General features: G+C 32.4%; 1 protein-coding gene across 3 annotated transcripts in view; it reads right to left on the bottom strand.

Moving 5' to 3' along the window:
- Nucleotides 1-22,916, bottom strand: part of LOC145686533 (neural-cadherin-like) — a 581,532-nt gene that overhangs the window by 114,732 nt on the left and 443,884 nt on the right. For all 3 annotated transcript variants that reach the window (XM_081759985.1, XM_081759972.1, XM_081759978.1), the window contains 3 exons: nucleotides 19,679-19,895; nucleotides 12,198-12,474; nucleotides 7,942-8,411 (listed from right to left, as the gene is read on the bottom strand). In XM_081759985.1, coding sequence (XP_081616111.1) covers nucleotides 7,942-8,411; nucleotides 12,198-12,474; nucleotides 19,679-19,895 — 964 coding nt within the window. The remainder of the gene's footprint in view (nucleotides 1-7,941; nucleotides 8,412-12,197; nucleotides 12,475-19,678; nucleotides 19,896-22,916) is intronic.

The raw sequence follows: 22,916 nt of genomic DNA on the forward strand, positions 1-22,916 counted from the left end.
ACATGAATTGCGTCCAGAAATCGTCGATTTATTCTTCTGTTTTATACGTACATTAAATATCAACAGCAACCATATCATTCGTATACGTATCCTCTAATTTCGTGTGTAAAACTCAGTAATGAGCTTTCCCATAGCAACTAATAATCTCGACAATAACAACATGTCCTATCAATAATAAACTAATAATCTTACTCATGACAACATGTCCTGTCAATAACAGCGTTCTTTCTTTTAATTATATCTAAGCTATATGCTTAATTATTGCGCCTCTGATCAATGTTGATAATATAGGTACAGATTAATTATAATAGGGATAATCGCTGTAAATGTCGCCCAGAACGGGAATTCCGTAACAGTATTACAGTGAAGGAAAGAACCCTGTGTATTTTCAAAACATTCACTTTTTGAATAGCCCTCGTACTAATTATTATTACATCAATCCTCGTATTAATTATTATTATTACATCAATATAAATATTTTTATTTTCTCTTCTTTCTCCATATATATATATATATATCAATTCATTTATACAACATTTTTCTTTTATTACTAATTACATATCATAAAACGTCGATTCACTATAAATATCATTTATGGGTCTATTCAAAATTATAACTAATTGATGACTTACGCAGAGTTACTAGTTGATTGTTCCTCTTTTACATTGAGCGATAACTTCCATATACAAACAACATTATTTATAATTAAGATCGTCATCTTATCAAAACAACAACAAGATCAGAAGGCAATAATTACGTTTAAAAGCTTCAATTTAAGTTCACTGTCATGGATTTCAAGTTAATACAATCGAATCTCTTTTTAAACACATAAGATGAAATAAAGATGAACAAAACAATAGGTATATCATAAGAGAAAGACTTAATAAGGCACATAATATTAAGACATATGCTAACATAAATTCAGCAACCGCGATCATAAACATGAACTCAACAAGATTAAATAACATAAAACAAAATATACATAATATATCGGCATAAAAATATTTTGTTTTCCCCTTCTGAACAAAATGTTATTATTCGAACAAAGTACTGATAATAGACAAAATCATAACGTTATTTAAAGTAAAATTACTTAAATACAACCTTTTCAAACTCCGTAACTCTAATCTAAGTTACATGTCCAAAAGATCTAATCAAACTAAACAAGGAGTCACAAACGAGAATATAGCCATCTTCAATTGTCTGATTCAACGTATCTATGCCAAGAATTTGAGCACATTTCTTAGCAAGAATAAATCCAATTCCTCCAGTGGCACAACACACATCTATGAAGGAAGTTTCTTCGTCAACTTCAACCACTTTCGTGATGGAAGTATAAAGCTGCTCGGCTATCAAAGCATTCACTTGAAAATAATAATCTGTAGATACTCGGAAATTCACGTCACATACAGTTTCTTTCACATATTCTTTCCCGAACAACAGCTGCAGTGGTGGAGGTTTCTCACCTTCTTCCTTTTCAGTGGAGATCAGGAAATAGAACGATGTCACATTCAAACAGTTACCTTCTCTGTTTTGGAAATAATCTTTCAAATCATGCGTAATTTTTCTTATAGGCGGATGCTTCAGAAAGTCTGCAAGTCCTTCATTCTTCTCTTTTCTTTCTTCTGTCCAATCTGCTAAATCCAAATTCCTTCTCGGCAACAAATCCATCAGTCGCGTGAGTGAAGATTTTATTTTTTCATTATTCTTCTTCAACTGTTCTCCATAAGTAACATCCCACAAAGGTATTGTTGCCTGTTTTATTCTATCTCCTACAGGTAGCCCAACTTTCGCCTTTTTAGAATCCTTATCAACAGAGTTTTCCAATTTTCGTTTACGATGGTCAGCTTCGGCAACTTCGGCTGAAAGAACTCGCTTCTTCCAACTGTATCCATTCAAGGTCTTCACTGCCATCTGTTGGTCTTCTTCAGTTTTAAAGATCAAATAAATCCAAGAACTCACTCTTTTCGGTGACCAAATAGTATGGCTTCCCAACTTCAAATCGTTTGTCAACAATTTCTTCAATTTCTCTAACCTGTATAATCTCGGTAGACCTTTCACTTCAATTTTGAATACGCCTGTAGTAGTAGTGGAGGTTTCCTTGGCCGGAGATGACGGTTCTTCTTCAATTGTAGCATCACCATTCGTCACAGGTTCAATTGTTTCATTTCCATCCTGTTCTTCAATATTTTCATTTCGTTCATCGACTTTCTTCTGATCTTCTTCCGGTTCTACTTTCTTATTCACATCAGTACCGTTCACCCTTTTAATCAATACGTGCAAATCCTCTTTCAAATTATGTTGTAGCCGATCGAAACTTTCTTGTACACCTTGTACTTTATCTGCAAGAGATTTTTGCTGCGCTAGTATCTGTTCTAGCTTTTTTTGTTGTTGGTCGAATTTCTGTTCTAGCTTTTCATTTAGCTTTTTATCTAGCTTTTCATCGTATAATTTTTGTTGTTGATCAAATTTCTGGTCTAGTAGTTGACTAAACATATCAATAAGTTTAGAATAAGAATGTTCAGACAGAGTTACGGCATTTCCAGATATGGTTTCATTTGAAATACTGGGTACTTCTTCAATCTCGGAATCCTGCATATTAGCAATTCTTTGTATTCTCTTCCCACTTCTCAAAGTAGTGAAACTCATAAAATACGTATACACATAAACTCAGCTCTTACTATTCTTCGGAACTAAATAGTATAGTATAGTCCCGGGTTTCGGCACCAGATAAAACGAAATATATATAAACACTTCGCTTTAGCCCTGATTCGTTTTACGTATCTTTAAATTATCATGTTATTATAATAAACATATCAGCTACTAATTACTAACCATAAACATGAATTGCGTCCAGAAATCGTCGATTTATTCTTCTGTTTTATACGTACATTAAATATCAACAGCAACCATATCATTCGTATACGTATCCTCTAATTTCGTGTGTAAAACTCAGTAATGAGCTTTCCCATAGCAACTAATAATCTCGACAATAACAACATGTCCTATCAATAATAAACTAATAATCTTACTCATGACAACATGTCCTGTCAATAACAGCGTTCTTTCTTTTAATTATATCTAAGCTATATGCTTAATTATTGCGCCTCTGATCAATGTTGATAATATAGGTACAGATTAATTATAATAGGGATAATCGCTGTAAATACAGTAGAACCTTTTAAGTATTAGAATTCAAAAGCTACTGTGGATGACAGAATGAGAGAAGCAATTACTAGGACACGTCAAGGAAGAAGATTTCGACAAATCGTGAAATATCTGATAAGGCAATACCTAAGAAAGCTAAAATACTACTATACAATACGTACTTCGTGCTCATAGTAACATACGATACACAAACATGGATAACGACGAAAAAAGAATAGAGCAATATCCCAGCAATGGAGATTAAACTTCTTCGAAAAGACTCAACAAAGAATGACAATCATTAGGAACACGCTCAACCTGAATCATTAGGAGCCCAGAAAGAGTACAAAGGTTTAGGTTACACTAATATGGACATGTAGAAATAATGAAAGAGGAATGGTTATCTAAGGAATTTCTACTGTTGAAAATGTCACAAAAAAAAGTCACAAAGAAGACTACGGAAAAGATGGTGAGACGAAGTACGAAAGGATGTAGAAAGAAAGGGAATAAAATTCAGGATGAAGTATATGATGGAGTGAAAGAAGTTGTTGGGGAGGTCCCCAACACAGATTCATAGAATCTGAAATTTATGATGATTGCTAAAATAAAGATGTATATATAACTACATCAAGTCTTAGTTTCTCAATCAGTTAAATAGATTGTAGGCAAGGTTGCAGATCCAGGTTAAATTTTTTGCAGGTTCCAGTTGTTACTGACTGGAACAAGAAGACAAGTGTCCTAATTCCACCAATGGATTGCTGGAAATCCTTGCTAGGGTTTAGCTGGACTAGTAATAAATGCTAGCAGAACTTGTTAGCCTGAACTGAATAAGTGCAAAGGATTTATTTATTTATGTATACGGGTCCTTCGCATGAAACCTAGGTTCACGTGCAGTGTTGTTTATCAAACAGATGGACAGAAAAAATTTTAGTCTCTTTTAACGTGATGTTAAGTTCTGGCTGTAACATTCGGAACATCAGTATGAATCGTGTTGAATGAATCTCTGCTTAGCACCTCTCTTGTGATATATAACAACCTGCACATTAGTACAGCAGATCATCAATTTACGACAAGTATCATTGACAATATTGAAATACTATCAGTCTCATCAGGCGAGCCTACGTTTCATTTTTGCCCTTACATTTTGTTTACTGTAAGAAATCTTGTAGTATATTCATAAAAGAAATGAAAACCTGTTTGGAGTAGGTAGCTTGGAAACCCTTCTCCTGTTGGTATTGCAACAACCTTGCCATACGGGTACTTAAATGTTTAAACCTGGCTCTGTACTATAACATCAAGTTCGAGTACTGAAGGGACATTGAGATTCAAAGGTAAATCTTGTATTTTTAAAGACTGAAGGAATCCATGTTCAGTGTATCGCGTAAACAAAGTGAATGATTTGTTTACAACGAAAATGATGGGAAAATATTCAAAGCATTTCTTTCAGCAGAAGGAATAAATAAAACTCTTCGTTTCGGGACAAGAGCGTGGAAGAATATTTGAAATTATCTATACAACTGGAAAATTTTAACAAAATCATATTCATAGAGTTCATTCCTAACAAGATTTTTGGGGCATGGCTATGTTCGGACACCATATATACATCTTCGGGGTAAGATCTAAGTAACGATGCTCTTGCCTGTAGAGCAGTTCTCACAATGAATACGGGTCTACTGGAAAGGTCTAAGTGTATTTGTTGCCAGTAACAACCAAACCCTGTGGAATATTGAAGAAGAAAAATAGCATTTCTAAGCACTAAAAAACAAGAGTAAAGCATCAATCTTTCCCAAGAACACCCTGAATTATCCCAATCTATAGAGAAGAAATCTCATAATCAATCCGTGTGGCCGTAGTGGGAACAGCAGAAGGGAAAATGCTCAAAGGAAAGCTGAGATTGAAATATACAGACTAAATAATACAAGATGTAGGGAAGATAAACTAGAAAAAGAATAAAAACTCCAAGTTTGAATAGAAAGTACATAAAACGATAATCATGCCTGTTGTTCTGTAAGGTTGCGAAACATGGTCGCTTACTCTGAGGGAAGAAAATAGACTGAAAGTATTTGAGAACAAGATCCTGAGACAAATATTCGGACCCAAGAGGAATGAGAATGGGGAATGGCGGAAACTTCATAACAAGGAACTACATAATTTATACGGTTTACCAAACATTGTTAGGATCATTAAGTCTAGGAGGCCCAGGCGGGCATGTCATATAGCCAGGATGGAAGAAAGTAGGAACGCTTTCAAAGTCTTAACAGAAAGACCAATCGGAAAATGAGTATTAGGGTGCATTAGGGAAACGAGGACAATATTAGGATGAATCTCGCAGAAATAGGAATACAAAGTAGAAACTGGATCCAGTTGGCTAAGGATAGTGGAGAGCTTTTGTGAACGTGACATTGAATCTTCGGGTTCCATAGGCCATAGAGTTAGTTAGTTAATTTTGAATGGAAAGTTATACCAAACCAACTGAGAGATCGCTAACCCAAGAAGAAAACTAGATGATTATTTCCAAGAAAGTGAAACGTATTGCTGCAAATCATTGTGAGGTTGTAGCTTTGTTGAATGATCAGAAAACTCGAAAAATAACTACGAATAATTTGCAGTTAATAGGTTCACATTTATGCTGTTGCCTATTAGCAATGGTAACTGCGTTTTTTTTTATTATTATTATTATTATCATTATTAATGAACATCTGGTCGTGAGTAACAAATAAACTACCAGAAAATACGATGCTGTAGGAACCTGCAACATGCTGTATTTGCCCTTAATATAAAATGAATTTCTGTAAGTAGCGACGCCGTGGGCACACGGTACAACAGGAAATAAATATATAGAGATACTTTAAAAAATAAAACTGAAAAGATCATCTTAAAAATCCTACTTTGAAGGTATGTGAGACGCAGAAATACAGTATTGAGTTGGTTTATATTAATCAACTTGCTTATTTGGTTGTGAGATATTTTATGAGATAATGATATTACTACTATATGGACATGAGCATAAAATATTAATAGGCTTAGTACAAACTGCGAAATTTATTGCTTCAAGAGAGATCACAAAAGGCAAAAATTAGGAACAGTAAACGTGAAATTTGTCAGATCATAAATCGGAAAACACGTGAAGGAGCTTCCAATTGATTTCCTCATAAATCCAACGACCAACATTAAGGATGGAACGAGCAAGATTAACGGACAGTTAATCTGCTGAAGTGTGTGGAATATACTCTCAACCTGCATTCAAGCCTACAATAATTTGCAATAATAATGGAGGGTAACAATGTTGATTCCCAGATGCATTGTCATCTCGATCACTTCCTGTTCCAGGCAAAATTCATTGATAAAAGACAGATCCATTTCTTCTTCACATTATCACAATATGTGACATTTTACTGTGATTCAAAGTGTGAGAAATAAATAAATAAATAAATAAAAGATTTGCCAGTGCGATGTCAAAAGTACGTGGTTTCGGAGGAACACTTCTTTCAATGGCCAGGTTTTCCCTTTTCAACACTGAAAGACATAATCAGTTACACTAACACAAATTCGCAATAATAGCATTCTGCCATCTATAACTCCAGTAATTATCTATCTTCTCCTCTTGATACTTTAAAAAGACATTGGGTATATTACGTAAGAGAAATATTGGTTGAAAAGAAAGAGAATATTAACCCTTTGCGCTCAAGTGTCGGCTGTGAGCCGACATTGCGATTTACAATCGTTTGCATTCGGATGTCTTATTTGGGCTGAATTGTTTTTACTCTACTTGTAGTCTTTTGACAACAACTGACAGGAGTGCCTGCAATTGGTCGCACTTGGCACATTTTATAGTCGAAATTCCCAAGAAGAAAAGTAATAATGGTTGAAATTCTTTTTGTGGCATAAAAATGGAATACAACAGATTAATGTAATGGGACTGTAATTACTCCGTAAACCTATTTATAATTTTCAGTTTGTATTTTGACTATAGGTCCTAAATTTCCAATTTTCCTAAAAATTTGTTGATTTTGAAAATTTCCAATTTTCCTAAAAATTTGTTGGATTTGAAAATCCATTTATCACGCGGAAAGATGTGCCCTTATAGAATCACTATAGAAAACCCACACGCAACTACAAAACCAAACGGCTCATTACTAGCTGCAAAACTACAGACTTGTGACAAAGTCTATGTACAATAGTTGTAAAAATAAAATACTAAATTAAAAGAAGACAGTAACAATGAAACTACCTTAAGGAAAAACAATTAAAAATCATCTATCGGTAGTTTTACCATCTGTCTCAAAGGCGATTATGCGCGCCCGTCATGAATTTTAACTGTACATTTTGAGGAAAAAGAGGGGAGCATTCATATAGGTATTTTTTGAGAACCTTAGCCATCCTATTCCTGCTGCACCATAGAGTGAGTATTAGGCTCTAGGACCTGTTAAATATTCTATGGCTCTAATGATTGACTTAGTGGCTTCACCTAGAACAGCCAAACTCTTCACGTTTAACATGAATATAGCAAAAATTTCAAGAGGTGAAGAATATTTACTCCATAAATACAAAAAGTAAGAAGAAAAACACAACTGAGTGATAATTTGGAAAATGGAAGAAAATATCGGGAGTTAACAAGAGCGAGTAACGTGAAACAAACATTTCCAGGTCCGAACCTAAGGAAAAAAAATCATTAGTCCTAGGACCTACTTAATAACAATAATAATAAATCCAAATAACACGTTAATTATGTATGGTCTACCTTGACTAACGTTGTAACTGACTTTAGTAGACTAAACAAAGCAGAATACGAACCTTAATGACAGGACTACCATTAGGAGCTCCTTCTTCTACTTTTGGATAGTAAGTGGCACAGTCCTTGAAGACGGGTTTGTTGTCATTAACATCAGTGATAAAGACAACGACGACAGCAGTGCTCGTGTGGATTTTGCTAGCTCCATTCTCACAGCATGAACCGTCATCCATAGCAGTAACATTAAGCTCGTACTTATCTCTGTCCAAGCTGATTGCTTTGTTATGCAACCGAATTACTCCAGTGATTTCTTCGATTACAAATTGTCCGGAATGTGTTTCACCTCCAACAAATCCGAATCGGACATTATCTCCGTCCTTATCTGAGGCTACGACAGTCGTTACCAGCGTATTCGGACCTGCATTTTCATCTACATTCGGCGTATATACCTGTTGAGAAAATTTGGGCTCTTCATCGTTTTTATTTCTCGTGTATATTCGAACAGTGGCAGTGCCTGTCTTGGAGGGCTCACCTGTTACAAACATAAAAACTCCATTAGAATCATTAGAAAGTATATATAATAATAATAATAAAAACTAACTCTAACATTCTATAGATAAAGAAGCAATTATGCTAACTATAAAATCGTTATATTATCCTTTACTTACAAATTTTCTATAATAGGCAAATAATCATAGTTACGGGGTAAAATTAAAATTTTGTAATAGTACCTCTGTTACACGTATTATGCAGGAAATTATATCATTAATAGCATAACTAGAGTACTGCCCCTTTTTAATACATGTTTATGGGCCAAAAGGAAAATTGTGTAAACCAGGAGAAAGTGTAAACTTTGAGAAATGAGGAGGAGCTACAAAATGTACTGTCAGTCTTACCCAGAATATGTTCTAAACTTATGCATGGGAAATTGTTGAATAGGACGACACACAATATTGCCGAAACAACATAATTTGTTTTGCACTGTAATGATTGTACCTCCTCTTCTTCATATAGTTGTTCAGCATGAATTGTTGCCATTATCATTATAATGATACTCAGCTACTCACCAGGGACAGGTTTACATAGTGTAACCATATAAAATGAAGATCTCATTTAAGTTTAGTAATTTTATTTATTTATTTATTTATTATTTTCATAAAATCAAACAGACAAAATGAGCAGCTTGGGGGAAGACATTTTCTAACTTTCGAGTACACTGGAAAAGAAAGTTCAACTTTCTTACGCAATGCAATGCGATGGCACATGCCAAACAAGCCTCCCTTGCCATCTGTAGGTACATTTACGAAATAAAACTGCCTACCTACTATTCTGTGGTTCGATCGCAACTCATTCCATCTAACAACTCAATTTTATCGGAAGTGGCATTTACCATTGTCTTCCCTTGAAGAGTTCAATGTTTTTATATCTATAAATGTAGGAATTAGGTAAAGGTATTTACTAAATTATGACAGTAATTGTTGTTTCTATTATACTTGGTTTATATAATGCCATGAGTATGCGCTTCCTCGTTTCAGAATGAAAATTGTGACATGAAGCTAAATTATATGCACTTTTAAAATACATTAATGTCTCAGTGGTACAACACAGACAGACAGAAGAGTTAGACAAATCAGTTAGAAAAAAATTTAAAAGATTGAGCAATACCTGTGTTACCATATTCCAATATGATAGGTCAATTTCCCGTTCAGACGAAAAAGTTATAATAAATTAATTTCAAACTCAAATTCGTACAACAATAAAAGCTAAATTAAAAAAAAATCTAAACCTAAAAGTGTACTTGAAAACACACTTCTCCTGAGTTTCATGTCTTTCTTGATCTCCCTTTTCACAAATTTGCAAAAGAAAGTAGCAACAGAATAACTGAGCTGGAAAGCAAGCAAGCTTTTCAAGTGCTAGTACTGAAATGCGATAGGTTGCGCACAGATCACGAGCGTCACTACACATCACCTTAGCGTTAAGCAAGAACCCATGGTTGATTACGCTGTCATGAAATGTTTTATTATATATATCTATTTGATGCCATCATGCTTTTGCCCTAGAGATCAACACGGCGTAGCATAAAACAGCGGGAGATAAATATTTCATAAACGTATAAACAAGGACTTTGTGAATAAAAGAAAACTGAAGGAACCTTTGCAAAATGTAAAATGCAGAAATGTCAAAGTGGGGCAATATTGTCGTCTAGGGCCATATTTAAAATTTTTGCCGCTTTGGGCCATCAAAAAAGAATGTTGCTCTCTCAATATGCAACATTAGATGCTTTTAGATGCTCAGGTTAGATGCTTTTAGCAGCCATGCTTCTAGATCATGGTATTTCTGGCTCACAGAAGAAATTGCATTTTGATTTTATCTTACATTCAGGATTGTCCAGAATGTCCAAGATGCATCACTGTTTCCTCTGACAAAAAATGATAGATTTGTGTGAAAGTTTTATGCAGAGACAGACAGACAGAGAAAGAGATCAGTCTATAACACTGTGTCATATATACGAGTGTGTATGATAAATTTCTGAAACTTCCAAAACTGAAGTATGAAAAAGAAAAACAACCCGAAAAAGTTTCCACCCTCCAAAACTTGCCGCCTCGGGCCGTGACCCATGTTGGCTCATGTGTAAATATTGTCACCAATAAAAATTATACTTACTCTACATAAGTATATAATTTTAACTAAGTCTAAAACTCTATACATCAAGAAGCAACTAAGCTATATAGAATCATTACATTATGCTTTACCTATAGACGAACTAAGTGATATTTATCAGGTCAAAATAAAATATTGTAAAAGTACCACTGACATATGTATTGAGTAAGAAATTATACTCTTTATAGCATAATTATTTGTACAGTCATCAGGGAAATCTATTCGCATCCTACATTTATTTTCTTATCCTTTATATCGTAAAAAATGGACAAATGTGAGTACGTTATCCGGTAAGTTACAGAAGAATTACTTTCCATTTACGTCAAAGAATTTTTTCAAAAGAAAAAAATTTATTTATTTCACACTTTATTATCGAAAGAGAAGTAAGTATGAGTATGCATTTTTCTCTCTCTCTCGCGCGCGGATGTATATATTAACTCTGATGTATTTAGCCTACTTTACAAGCTCACATGTTTAAGGACTTTCCGTATGAAGAATATTTTTCTACTACCGGTACCTATAAAGTACTTAACATTAGTTCATATAAAAATGAGATTTAGTAGAAAATTACGTACACTTATTTGTTTCTCTCTAATACTTTTATGGGAAATTTGCTTAGATTAAGATATAATACGAACGTACTAGCCTTTAGCAAGTCTACAAATTCCCACTGTAAACATTTAGCCAGTCAAAATTATTTAAGATGTCGATGGATTACTGGAGTAAACATTTTTTTTTCAGTCTCTCTATTTATACGTATTTCTTACTCTTACGGCTCTGTAACCACAAGCGTTATCCACGATATCGTGTATGTCGTCCTTATGAGAAAGTAGGATATATTTCTTCGAAGCTATAATCAGATATACTTTTCTATATTTTAAACGTGCTTTCAAGGTTTCTTTCCAAAGTGAGTTAGGAATACTTACTAATATTAAATCTCAATTTGCAAAGAATTTGATAATGTGCAATTTTATATCTATTATATTAATATTTGCAGTTAGTTGAATGTTCTGTTTCTCTTAATAGATGACTGAACAGAATTAGCAAAAGTGCAATGCTAATTCATTTCTGGGATTACTCTGATGTTCAGGTGAATTTCTCGTGGATACATGTTGGCATGGAAGGATATACAAGTTGTAGAGGAAAATGGATACATGATGTTGCTGAAATTTGAAAACACCACGTGAACCTTCCTTAGTCCTTATTACAATCTCAAAGAAATAAATAAAGTTTCAAAAGGAATCTCTTGAACTTTACACTGTTGTATTTTCAGAGTTTCTAAATATGTAGCAAACCTATAACATTTAATATATAAAATGTTAAATAGAATTATGTATTGTTCTATTCTCAAGGTTATACTAATTCAAATGGACCAGTGGTAGCTCTTGAGCGAAACCAGATTGGTAAAAAATTAAAATGTTATCGCTACAAGCTACGGAAAGAAAATTTATCTAATGTATTAATTCTTCTTTGCAGCTTTCTTCCCTTAGTTTGTAGGAATAACATTCCTTTCTTTTTTTATATATCGATATGATTTCCCTGAAGAGCCGCCACTGAAATGGACACACAAATGTCACAAAGGGTTATTTGTACACATATTATCGTTTGTCCTTATACTGGTAATTTCTGAGTTACAAGATACCCCTATATCTGTTACCTTTGTCCTTGGCAGTGACAACAAATTCGTAGTAGGCATTATTATTGTCAGCATCTAACTGTTTATTATTCGTAATGACACCATTCGAATCCACGCTGAAATGGTTGTCGGAGATCAAGTATTCGATTTCAGCATTCACTCCAGAGTCAGCATCGGTGGCCTTTACTTTCAAGATGGAGGTTCCAATGGGGATGTCTTCGTCTACGTTGTGGGCTTGGTAATCGGGAAGTTCGAATTTCGGAGCGTTATCATTTACATCAGTTACACGAATTGTAAGCTGGAATAAGAAAGAATAGTATAAATAAATATCCAGAAAAGAATCGAAATAAATAAATATTAGCTATTTAAATGTTAGGCAGATCAGACTGTTTTAGTTTAAATTTTCATAAGGTCTTGTTGTAAAATAATAGGGACCTGAACTTTACCCCATCAATTCAATTAACAATAAAAAGAACAAAACATCAAATTAATTTACCAGCATTTTTCTTATAAACACAGCTACATTTCAAGGATCTTGTATAATTAGAGTAGTAATGAAGTATGAAATAAATTTTATTTTTAACAATGAATTGATATCATAACAAATGAAAATAAATAAATAAAATTGCTTATGAAACAACCATACAGCTTTATCCAGTAGCAAAGCAAAATTTCTCATTAATTGGGAGTGTTTACAACCATTTTCCAACACGACATGGATCTACAGTTTAACATGGAACCACGTGAACTTCTATCGATCGGAGATCCTGGATCTCCCACCTAAAAAGACGCGTACGCTGAACATATAGATAAGAACAAGGAAATCAGAAAATTTTCAGTTCTGTTATGAATAACGAATACGATTTCGGCTTGAGACAGTGAAGTGATTTCAATAGTTAAGGAAACCTTAGATCAGAAATCTTAACACACAGAGAGCTGGAAATATCATGCAGAAAATACGGTTGCCAGATCTGTGGACACGGTCCGTAGTCTCTGAGTTCAAAATATGTTCTAAGGCTTTATGATCCAACGAACTAATTCTACAGGCTTAAACATTAAATTACCTATAACTAACTATTTATATTATTTATGCCTTAAAATATATGCAGAATTGAGATGTTAGTAATTTACAACAATTGGATTTTTATTGAAACAAAGCTAGATTTAATTTTTTTCATTGTTATCGCGCGGCAACAACACCGTTTTCATTTAACAATTTGACAAAGGTGTTGATGAAACTTAAAATCAGTCACCGTTTTGAATACGAAAATGAGTTCTCCGTTTTGAACTCTATAATATCAATTCTTAAAAGAAAGAATAATATGATAAAAATTGTAAGTTATGAAGTGCGTTTTTGCATGAAAGCAGATAAACTAAGTTTTTTCAAAATAATGCAGTGTACTCTCACTATACGAGTCAGTAATACCTATGTCGAACTAGTGTTTACTATAATGAAAGCTTTATGATCATATGATAAAAACAGAATGCCAACAGAACGTGTGTTGCCCAATACTTGCGTTCAGATGAACTTGGAAAAATGATCTGTCAAATAGAATTCTTCTAAAAGAGCGAGGACCTCCAAAAAAGTATTAATAATAAGGTAGGTGTCTTTAATTTCTAATGTTTTGTGTTATATTCATTTAGTTCGGTACAGTATATGCTTGGTTAATAGTAATGGTAGTGTTAGTAATAGTGGTTATGTCTTACAAGTAAAGGCGTTAATAATATACAGAAACCTTCAGTCTCAAATTTGTGTCTTCACTTTAGAACTAATAGGTCTTTTATGTTTTTCTGGCACATTTTACTGTGTAAAACTATACATGAATATCAGATATCGGTAAAAATCGTCGTTTTCTTTTTATGAAAAGTCTGCAACTTTACATCAATTACATAACATCAGTTTCGGCATTTCGGCAATGTTTTTTGTGTTTTTATTTTTTATTTTCTTCTTCTTCTTCTTCTTCTTCTTATTATTATTATTATTATTATTATTATTATTATTATTATTATTATTTTGCTTTATACCACTTTTTTGCTTAAAATAGATCGTAAAGAAAACACACATGGAATGTAACTCTTAATATTTGACTAATTCATTTGCAGTTTGCTTAATTTTAAGCAATTCAGCATTGTTAATAATGATTGTGAAGACCAAATATGGGAAATATTTATGCTGCAAATGATGAATGAATGCACTTAGACAATAAAACTGATGGATGAGTGAAATAGTAAATTTTTATAAGATACAGCAAAGAATTATTGTGCTACTTGGCAGTCCTACAAACTACTGTGTCCACTTTTCCGTTAATATATTGACATCGGATTTTTATGCAAATGCATATTTTGTTTGCTTATCTCTCTTAAATTAAGTAGGAGCTTCTAACAACAATAATACAGCTCGAATTTGAAGCTTCATAGTGCATATAAATGCATATTTTAAAGGTTAGAGCATATATTAGTGCTGACGAGCGTATGCAGCATATTCTATAAGTTTTTTATTTCAGATGTATGCTTATAGCATGGCATAAATCCGGTTTTAGTTTGTATTTTCAATACATTTACATGTCTAGGAAACAATGACTTTTTGCATCGGAGGATGGAGGAATCCTTAGTTTATGGAGAACTAGTAATGTTAGAAACCGATACGCTTACAATTGTCAAGATGTTAAGAGAAATTTGATAATGATAAAGATATTGTAATATCGTGTTGACATTAATTCAGAAACAAGAGACGGGAGAAATACTGCTCAGTGAATTCTTAGCTCTAATTGATGAAGTTCGGCACGAACTCAAATTAGTTCCTAGTAAATTCGAGCACTCTGTGGAAAAGAAAATAACGGATGTTATTGTCAGAAATTCTGACTACAAAACAGTTGAAGCCATGGGAAAATCCTTCAAGAGTTAAATTTTTATTTGCCAGAAAATATAGATACTAAACTTGGTCCTCTCTATAAATATTATCCAATAACACCTATTGATGTTAACTTGTCATTTTCTGGTTACAAATGTCACAAACTGTCATAAATAAATTAATTTTAAAAGAGTATTAAAAAAAAAGTATCTTGTGATATACTGTAATTCTAATTATAGGAACGAGTAAATCCTTAAAAACGAAAAACTTTATGTTATATTTCACGTGCAAAATTTTGTCACAACTTGGCTGCATGTTTGAAAATGCTCTCTTTTATTTCATTATTAGTGCATATTTTAACACATTCAACAGCATAGCTACACGCGTATTTCATGAATTTTAAGTACATTAAAATCCGATGTCTATTAATAATAATATAAAAGTAAAAAATTTTCACAAAATATTACACAAGCAAGTGTACACTTTCAATATGTCTATCGGATGATGATGCAATTAATCAGTTTTCTCGAAATATGAAAGAAATTTATTAAACTTACGGAATAAAAGATTTTACTCAAAATATATTTAATATATTTTTTAATCGAGTAAATAATTAAAATAAACAAGTTATTTATGTCATCATCTGGAGGCCAAACAGAATAAATGTCGCTAAAGAAATTATTTCTAAACCATTCTTTGTCTTATTGTTACCTACAAACTGCATTTTAACCCACGCTAAATGTTTTCGTTTTCCTATCGTAATAATTCTCCTCAATAATTCTTTTCAAGACATTTATGGCTTTTAAATGTTACATATACTCATTTTCGGTCTTTGAAAAAATAATTGAATTGAAGATTGAATAATTTTGTCTTGGGAAATGAGATATAAATAAGATACAACACGATTGATCCGTAAAGATACTGGATATATTAATATTATGTTTCTTTGCTCAAACAATAAAATTAAGTCATTACTGTGGCTATAGTGGTACTAAGTAATACTAACAAATAAAAGCAAAATACATGATACATTATGAACCTGAAAACTTGGTTTATGTCTTACACAAATATGTTAACTATTACTTATTTATGCTTAATAGAATCTAATTGACCCTAATATATCTATGAACGAAATTATATATACATCAAGATTTAAAGTAAATAAAAATCTACCCCAATTTATCTACTCCAGGACCCAATTTATACACTTCAGGAAAAACGAGTACTTGTTTCATTAAAGGTAATAAATATACCACCAATATTCAAATTATAATTCTGACAGCAAATTGATTCTTTTACACTATTGCAACATTTGTTTTATTAAGTATGCAACATACACATCTGATTCAAATTATCTGAATCTGCTTCAAGTTGCTAAAACAAGTACATGGCGTATGTTATTCTACCAAACAAACACGTGAAAGGAAACATGAATGACATACAAATTACACTCCAGAATTTCATGTTTAAAAATCCATCTAGATTAAATATAACATCATTTGTTCATATATTTAATTAACCTTCACTTCAACACCAAAAACTTCATAAATCTGCCAAGTTCTAACTTAACTCCACTTCTAAACGTCTACAACATCAACTAAAAATAATTAATATAATCCATTTGCATTCACTTTTTAATTGTTACAACAAATTCGAACACAATATTTTACAACCGTTATGTTTAAAATAATTAGTTGCACTAAAAGTACTTAATATTTAATAATTAAATTTATATTTGTCACTATGCTTTAGCGTTACCTCTTATAAAATTCTATAAGTAATTAATCTAAAAATTAAACAATTTAAAAACCAATAACTGAAGTTCAATTCTCAATTAAAGCTTTAATATCTTGTAATTATCTCATTTTTCCCAGCGTACCATTATAGTATTATCGAATGTTTTCTTTCCTGTAGCCTAATGATTAACGCTGCATGCTTTTAGTGTATAGGCACACAAATTTTAGTGTTGACCTTGCATCACGATGCAATTGATGAGCTACTAGAATCAACATGTGTAGAAATATGCCAAAGTAATGGGGCGTTTACACTTGGTCGATTTAGTCGCACTACTAAATCGATTTAGTCGCACGACTAAACCGACTCGCTGCATTTGCCACTAAATCGAAGTAACTAGGCCGAATCAGATCGATGGATGTGTTCAATTATTTCAACCACAGAAAATAGAACGTCTTTCAATTCAGTTGCCAGTCGATTAGTCGCTTTCGATCAACAAGCGATTAAGTTGAATTCCCGTTTACACGGTCGGTTAAGTTGAAAGTGACGTCAATTCAACTGAATCGAACGCAAATCGACTAAGTGTAAACGCCCCATAACAGAGATTTAAAAAAAATCAATGTACTGACCACTCGTCAGCCACTTAAAACTCATCAGGTCCTCCATTATTTTTTTGCAGGCTGTAACGCTACAAAGTTTGCTTTAAATATTATTAAAATACACTTTGTAATTAGTTCTTTACTATAAACTATCACGCTACTTAGATTAATAAAAATCATAATAGCTCTAGGAAAACAAATTCATACGGGATGATTCATACGGCACTAGGATAGATCATTTTACATTATTATTATTGATATCGCATGTCATGTAAAATACTAGCAGATTGTAAGAACAATTTCTTATTTTACTAAATAATAATAAGAATGCATTCTGGTCTTTTCAGACTATTAAAGGCTATGACTAGCGCACGTTCAACTGGAATTATACGTGTAAAAAGGTGTATTGAACTCAGTGTTAAATTCAGGCATGTTCAAGAGGGGGTTGAGCCCCCCCCCTAGAATATATATCCACCTCCCCTAGAATATCTGTACATATGCATTGAATTTGTGTGTGTGTGTGTGATTAATTTTTGTTTCGGAAATAAGTCTTAAAATCAATTTTTTTTTTAAAAAAAGAAAATTAGTTTCTTCTTTTGCCCAACCTAATTGTTCTAATTAACAAAAAGCGTTCTCTTATCAAGTCGAAGTTAAATAAAAACTTGGAAATTAGATACAGACGCACACAAACGTTTTACAACGTTAGTTAAGATAAAATGCTTTAAAAAAAAATAAATAAATACGAAGAGAGGAAGAAGAGCTAGGATTAGCATGAAATGTTGGTTGAAGGTTGGAGGTGGAGCATTATAGTAAGGACCTAGCAAACAAAATAAAACAGCCCCGAACAAGGTTCAAATTAGTCTTCATCCTCCTGACTCATTCTTCTTGCTTAGATTTTCGAGGCGTGCTGTTTTAGAAGCCTTCTTGCACTGTTGCGAGCAAGAGAGGAAGGCAACAAGTCGAAAAAGAGAGTCTCTCACATAAAGGTGTAGTGTGAGGGTTTTTCACACTAGTTTTTAGAGAAAAGTTTCTGTGTTTTATACTTTTATGAATTCCGGCGTTCGCCTGGTGGGACTAAGAAAATTATTTTTGGGAAAAATTGAGTTAGAATTGCCTTGTCGGACCAAATCCTGAAGTTTTTTTCTTTTCTTAATGTATCCCATAAATTTTTATTGTTCCCCCTTGTAGAAAAGTCTGAATTTAAACACTGGTTGAACTCCTGTGTCATTTTTATTTTCAGCTAATTGATCTATACAGGAAAATATATTTCTCTTCTCTTTGAAATGATCTGAAATTTTAATGGTTTGATTTATTTATTTCTATTCAAATGTATTTAAATATCCATTACTTCGGAGAAAAATAAAGTTTATTATACGTATATAATTTTAATATTTAATATATCAAATTTAATGTAATATTAAATTTATCGATAATGCAAAATTTACTTTTGAAAAAAGAAAGGTACATATATTTAACCAAACGAAGGCAGTAAAACATATTACTAAAATTCCAGTTAATTTGAAAGAAAACAGAAAAATAACCCCTACCTAAAAATAAACATGGCTTAGATAATAACACTGTTAAGTATTAATAAGAAAAATCAGTATAAAAACAGAATAATAGTAATCTATAATCTAATAGAAAACTATACATGAAAGCATGTAAAGAAAATATAAAAAGGGTTTCATATGCAATACGAATTAAGACAGCAAAAGGAATAATAAAGATTAATAAATAGCAATAAGTGAGCGGAAGTTGTCATGGGTTTATCATTGACTTGGAATCTTAGAAGAGCAAAGATGCCAGAACTCATGAGGTCGACGCTCATGAGTTCGGAACTCACGCTCAATAGAGCTCACCCTCAGGAGGTGAGCGTGAAGTTAAGTGAGCGCGAGTTTCAAATCATGAAGTGAGCGTAAGGTCGCAATGATGTTTTGAGCGTGATGTCAGGTTGACGATGTGAGCGTGATGTTGAAATGATATTGTGAGCGTAAGGTTGAGTGAATGTGTTGTCAAAATGATGTGAGCGTGAGGTCACAATAATGTTGAAAGCATGAGTTTGAGTGAGGTTAGTAAAAAATGGGCACCTTTGTAGAAGCAACCTGATGCTTTTAAGGATGTTGGACTAATCCATTTACAATAATAACAACGATTATCTACAAGTGTGATTTTGCTGAGATTTTAAAAAATTGAGTTTCAATTAACCTCGCTTGAAAAGGTGACGTTTCTTTCTTTCTCTTACAATCATGAATATATATATATATATATATATATATATATATATATATATATATATCACAAGAAAATAAATATATTACCTCTACTGATGTTGAAAATCCTCCCGAGTCTTCAGTCGCTGTTACGGTCATGGAATAAACGTGTGGTTGCCTCAGATCTTCAAAGTCCAATTCCTTCGCCAGCTTTACAATACCAGACGTTGAACCAATATTAAATGTTCCAGCGCCTTGGCCTTCAGCCTTCAGAGTGTATCGAATGCCACGGTCAGCAAAAGATTTCGCTTTTACTGAGATGATACTGTAAAAAGGAGAAAATAAAATAATAATAATAATAATATGATATACAATATCTTCTGATTAATATATTTAATTGAAGAAACCAAATTGATATTGAAGATCGAAAAGTAAAAATTGAAGTAGAAACATTTATGTCACAAAATAATACGGAAAGTTTGGTTCAAATTACTTTAAAAAGGACTACGCAACTTGAGGTAAAATCTTTATATTTATTTGTGCTCTTGAGAGAAGCCACATCGGTACAAATTGAACTTCTATTGCTTCACACTAAGGAAAGAATTTTTACCAGATGTTCTAATTCTTGTACACAATAATTAGTACTACTTAAATTTTCTTCCCCATAAAAGTTCAATTTTTAACGATGTGACTTCCCCACTGATTTCTGTATAATATAGTTGCGTAAACACATGAAATTTGTAATATATTATACGAATCAGTTATATACAAAAGTAACCTTATAAAAATACGAAAAATCTCAGGAAAAAAGGAATTGCTGTTTTTTGAAAAGAATCATGTAATTTCAGGTAAAATCTTGTACATCTTATCTACTTATACACCTTGTAAATCTTATTTGTACCTAAAAGTACTTATCAAATATATTCAATTTGATTTACTGAGTATATATATATATATATATATATATATATATATATATATATATATATATATATATATATATATATATATATATATATATATATATATACAGTGAAACCTCCCTTAACGGACACCCCTCAATAACAGACATCTCTATAATACGGACAGATTTTTTTGTCCCGGCAAAAATATATGTTCTCTTATGGAACAAAACCCTCCCTTTTACGGACAATCTCAAATACGAACGCGGACAGCCCTCCCCCCCCCAAACGTTTTAATAACCTCTTCGTAACGGACAGGAATTATTCTCGGTTCTGTGATATATTACAGTAAACAGAAAAATCTTTCCCCACAAGTATATCTATCGTGAGTTTAGACCTGGTGAACCATCACACAGAACAGTTTCTAGCTGAACTTATGAAATTCTTCTTTTTCTCTGCCCGCAATAAACTGCTTTTTGGCAGATATCCTAGAAAACCTTCAATAAGCAATAACACTCATGCAGTGTCAGTCGTATGGCCAAGAATTCTATACGAAAGATTCCTTTTCCTAACAAATTTAGTCCTTTTCCCTCTAAGCCTTGCATCTTTCCCAACAATCTCATAAATAACAAAACAAACATTGTTTGTTTTGCAATAAAATTTTTCAACGAGCACTGTTTCTTCTTTTACTTTTTTTTTTTTTTTTTTTTGAAAAGCAACATTTTTCTTTTGTACAAATTGGCGTGTCAAACAGTTGAACAATTAAAAGAGATTTGCCATTAATCTCGGTGACACAGAAGCTCTCCAATTGATCAGTTACAAGCAAATTTCGAACAGAAACTAGTGTCCGTAGGATGTACACAGTAGACAACTATTGCAGACTATTTCCCAAAAAATTCATAGTCAGTGAGTTTTGTTCTCCACATTTTCAGTATTTAATAATAATATTGTATGCTCTTATTAAGCTATTTTTACTTTTAGTATAGGCGATATGTAAATTAATGGATTTTTTTAAAGGGTAATGACATTTACTTAAGAAAATTACCATACACGCATTATCTTTTGCAGTATACAAATATATTAACTCATTTCCAGGAATTTCTCCTTCATCTCTCCCAATGAATTTATCCTTCACCCCCCCCCAGTAATTCAAATATGTACTAAATAGAGTATTTGAATATTTAATTTTACGTATTTACGCTCATACATAATGTATTTACTATATGTTACATACATGCAATTACCCTTGTGAAAAATTAAATTTGTGTAACCTCTCAGTAACAGACACAAATTCCCATTCCACTGATGTCCGTTATTCAGAGGTTTCACTATATATATATATATATATATATATATATATATATATATATATATATATATATATATATATATAGTGGCAGATCCAGGATATGATTAAGGAAGGGGCTAAATCATAGTTTGCAGTTTTATCCAGTGTAAAGTAGGATTGAAGCCCATTTTATCCAGTGTATACTTGAGCGTCAAGGGGGTGGGGTTATAGCCCCTTTAGCCCCCTAGCCCCTCTGTGTGTATATATATATATATATATTCAATACAAAGTTGTTAAAAATGCAAAATAAAATAAAAATAAAATACATAAAGTTACAATAGTACATTGAACCCTCAAATGTGCAAAATAAGAAAGGATTGTACACAATTCAAAGAGTATAAACAATTTTAAGAGAGATGAAGTTTTGATCTTGAATACCTCTCCTGAGTACAGCTCTGGAGCGGACACAAGAAATGTAAAAATCCAATAAGTTAATCACTAAATAAATCCAATCAACAGTTAACTTTTCATGATGTGCCTAGCCGTTATGACGTAAAACAATAAAATTTCCAGACTTTTTTTGTTTAACACTCAATCTGAGAATTTTGTAAAGTGAGTGGCAACATGCACGTGAAACGCAAAACCTAGCATGCTATTCGTGCAAATATTTCTATTAATAGTCACAGAGAGACAATTTCTAGCTACAATATTTATAATTTTTATTTTTCTTATATTTAAAACAAATATACTGATTCAATTTCCTTGAATATCGTGCACAAAAAAATTGAAATTTGATTCATCATGTATTATGAATTCTTTATTCTTACCGAATATAGACACTATTGTGAATTTTCTATTAATAATCAAATGGAATATTTTTGGAGCTTGCAGGATTTTGTTTTCTAGAGAATGCAACTTTATTTTAAAAAGAAAATAAGTAAATATTAATGCAAAATTATTGCATGCTATGCACGTTATACGACTACACGGATGGTTCCCATCCTTTTATTTATGCATATCTACCAATGCTTTAAGAAATCCATGAGCTGGATTGCTGCACTCTTTCCGAACATCCATGACTGTAAGGAAGACTGAGGTGTTAAAAAGAGTGAAACTATAATACACGAGAGCATTGTTTAAGAGGGACCTTGGGATC

The sequence above is a fragment of the Thermobia domestica genome, chromosome 1 (assembly GCF_964235325.1).
Source record: "Thermobia domestica chromosome 1, izTheDome1.hap1.1, whole genome shotgun sequence".
Classification (NCBI taxonomy): Eukaryota; Metazoa; Arthropoda; class Insecta; order Zygentoma; family Lepismatidae; genus Thermobia; species Thermobia domestica.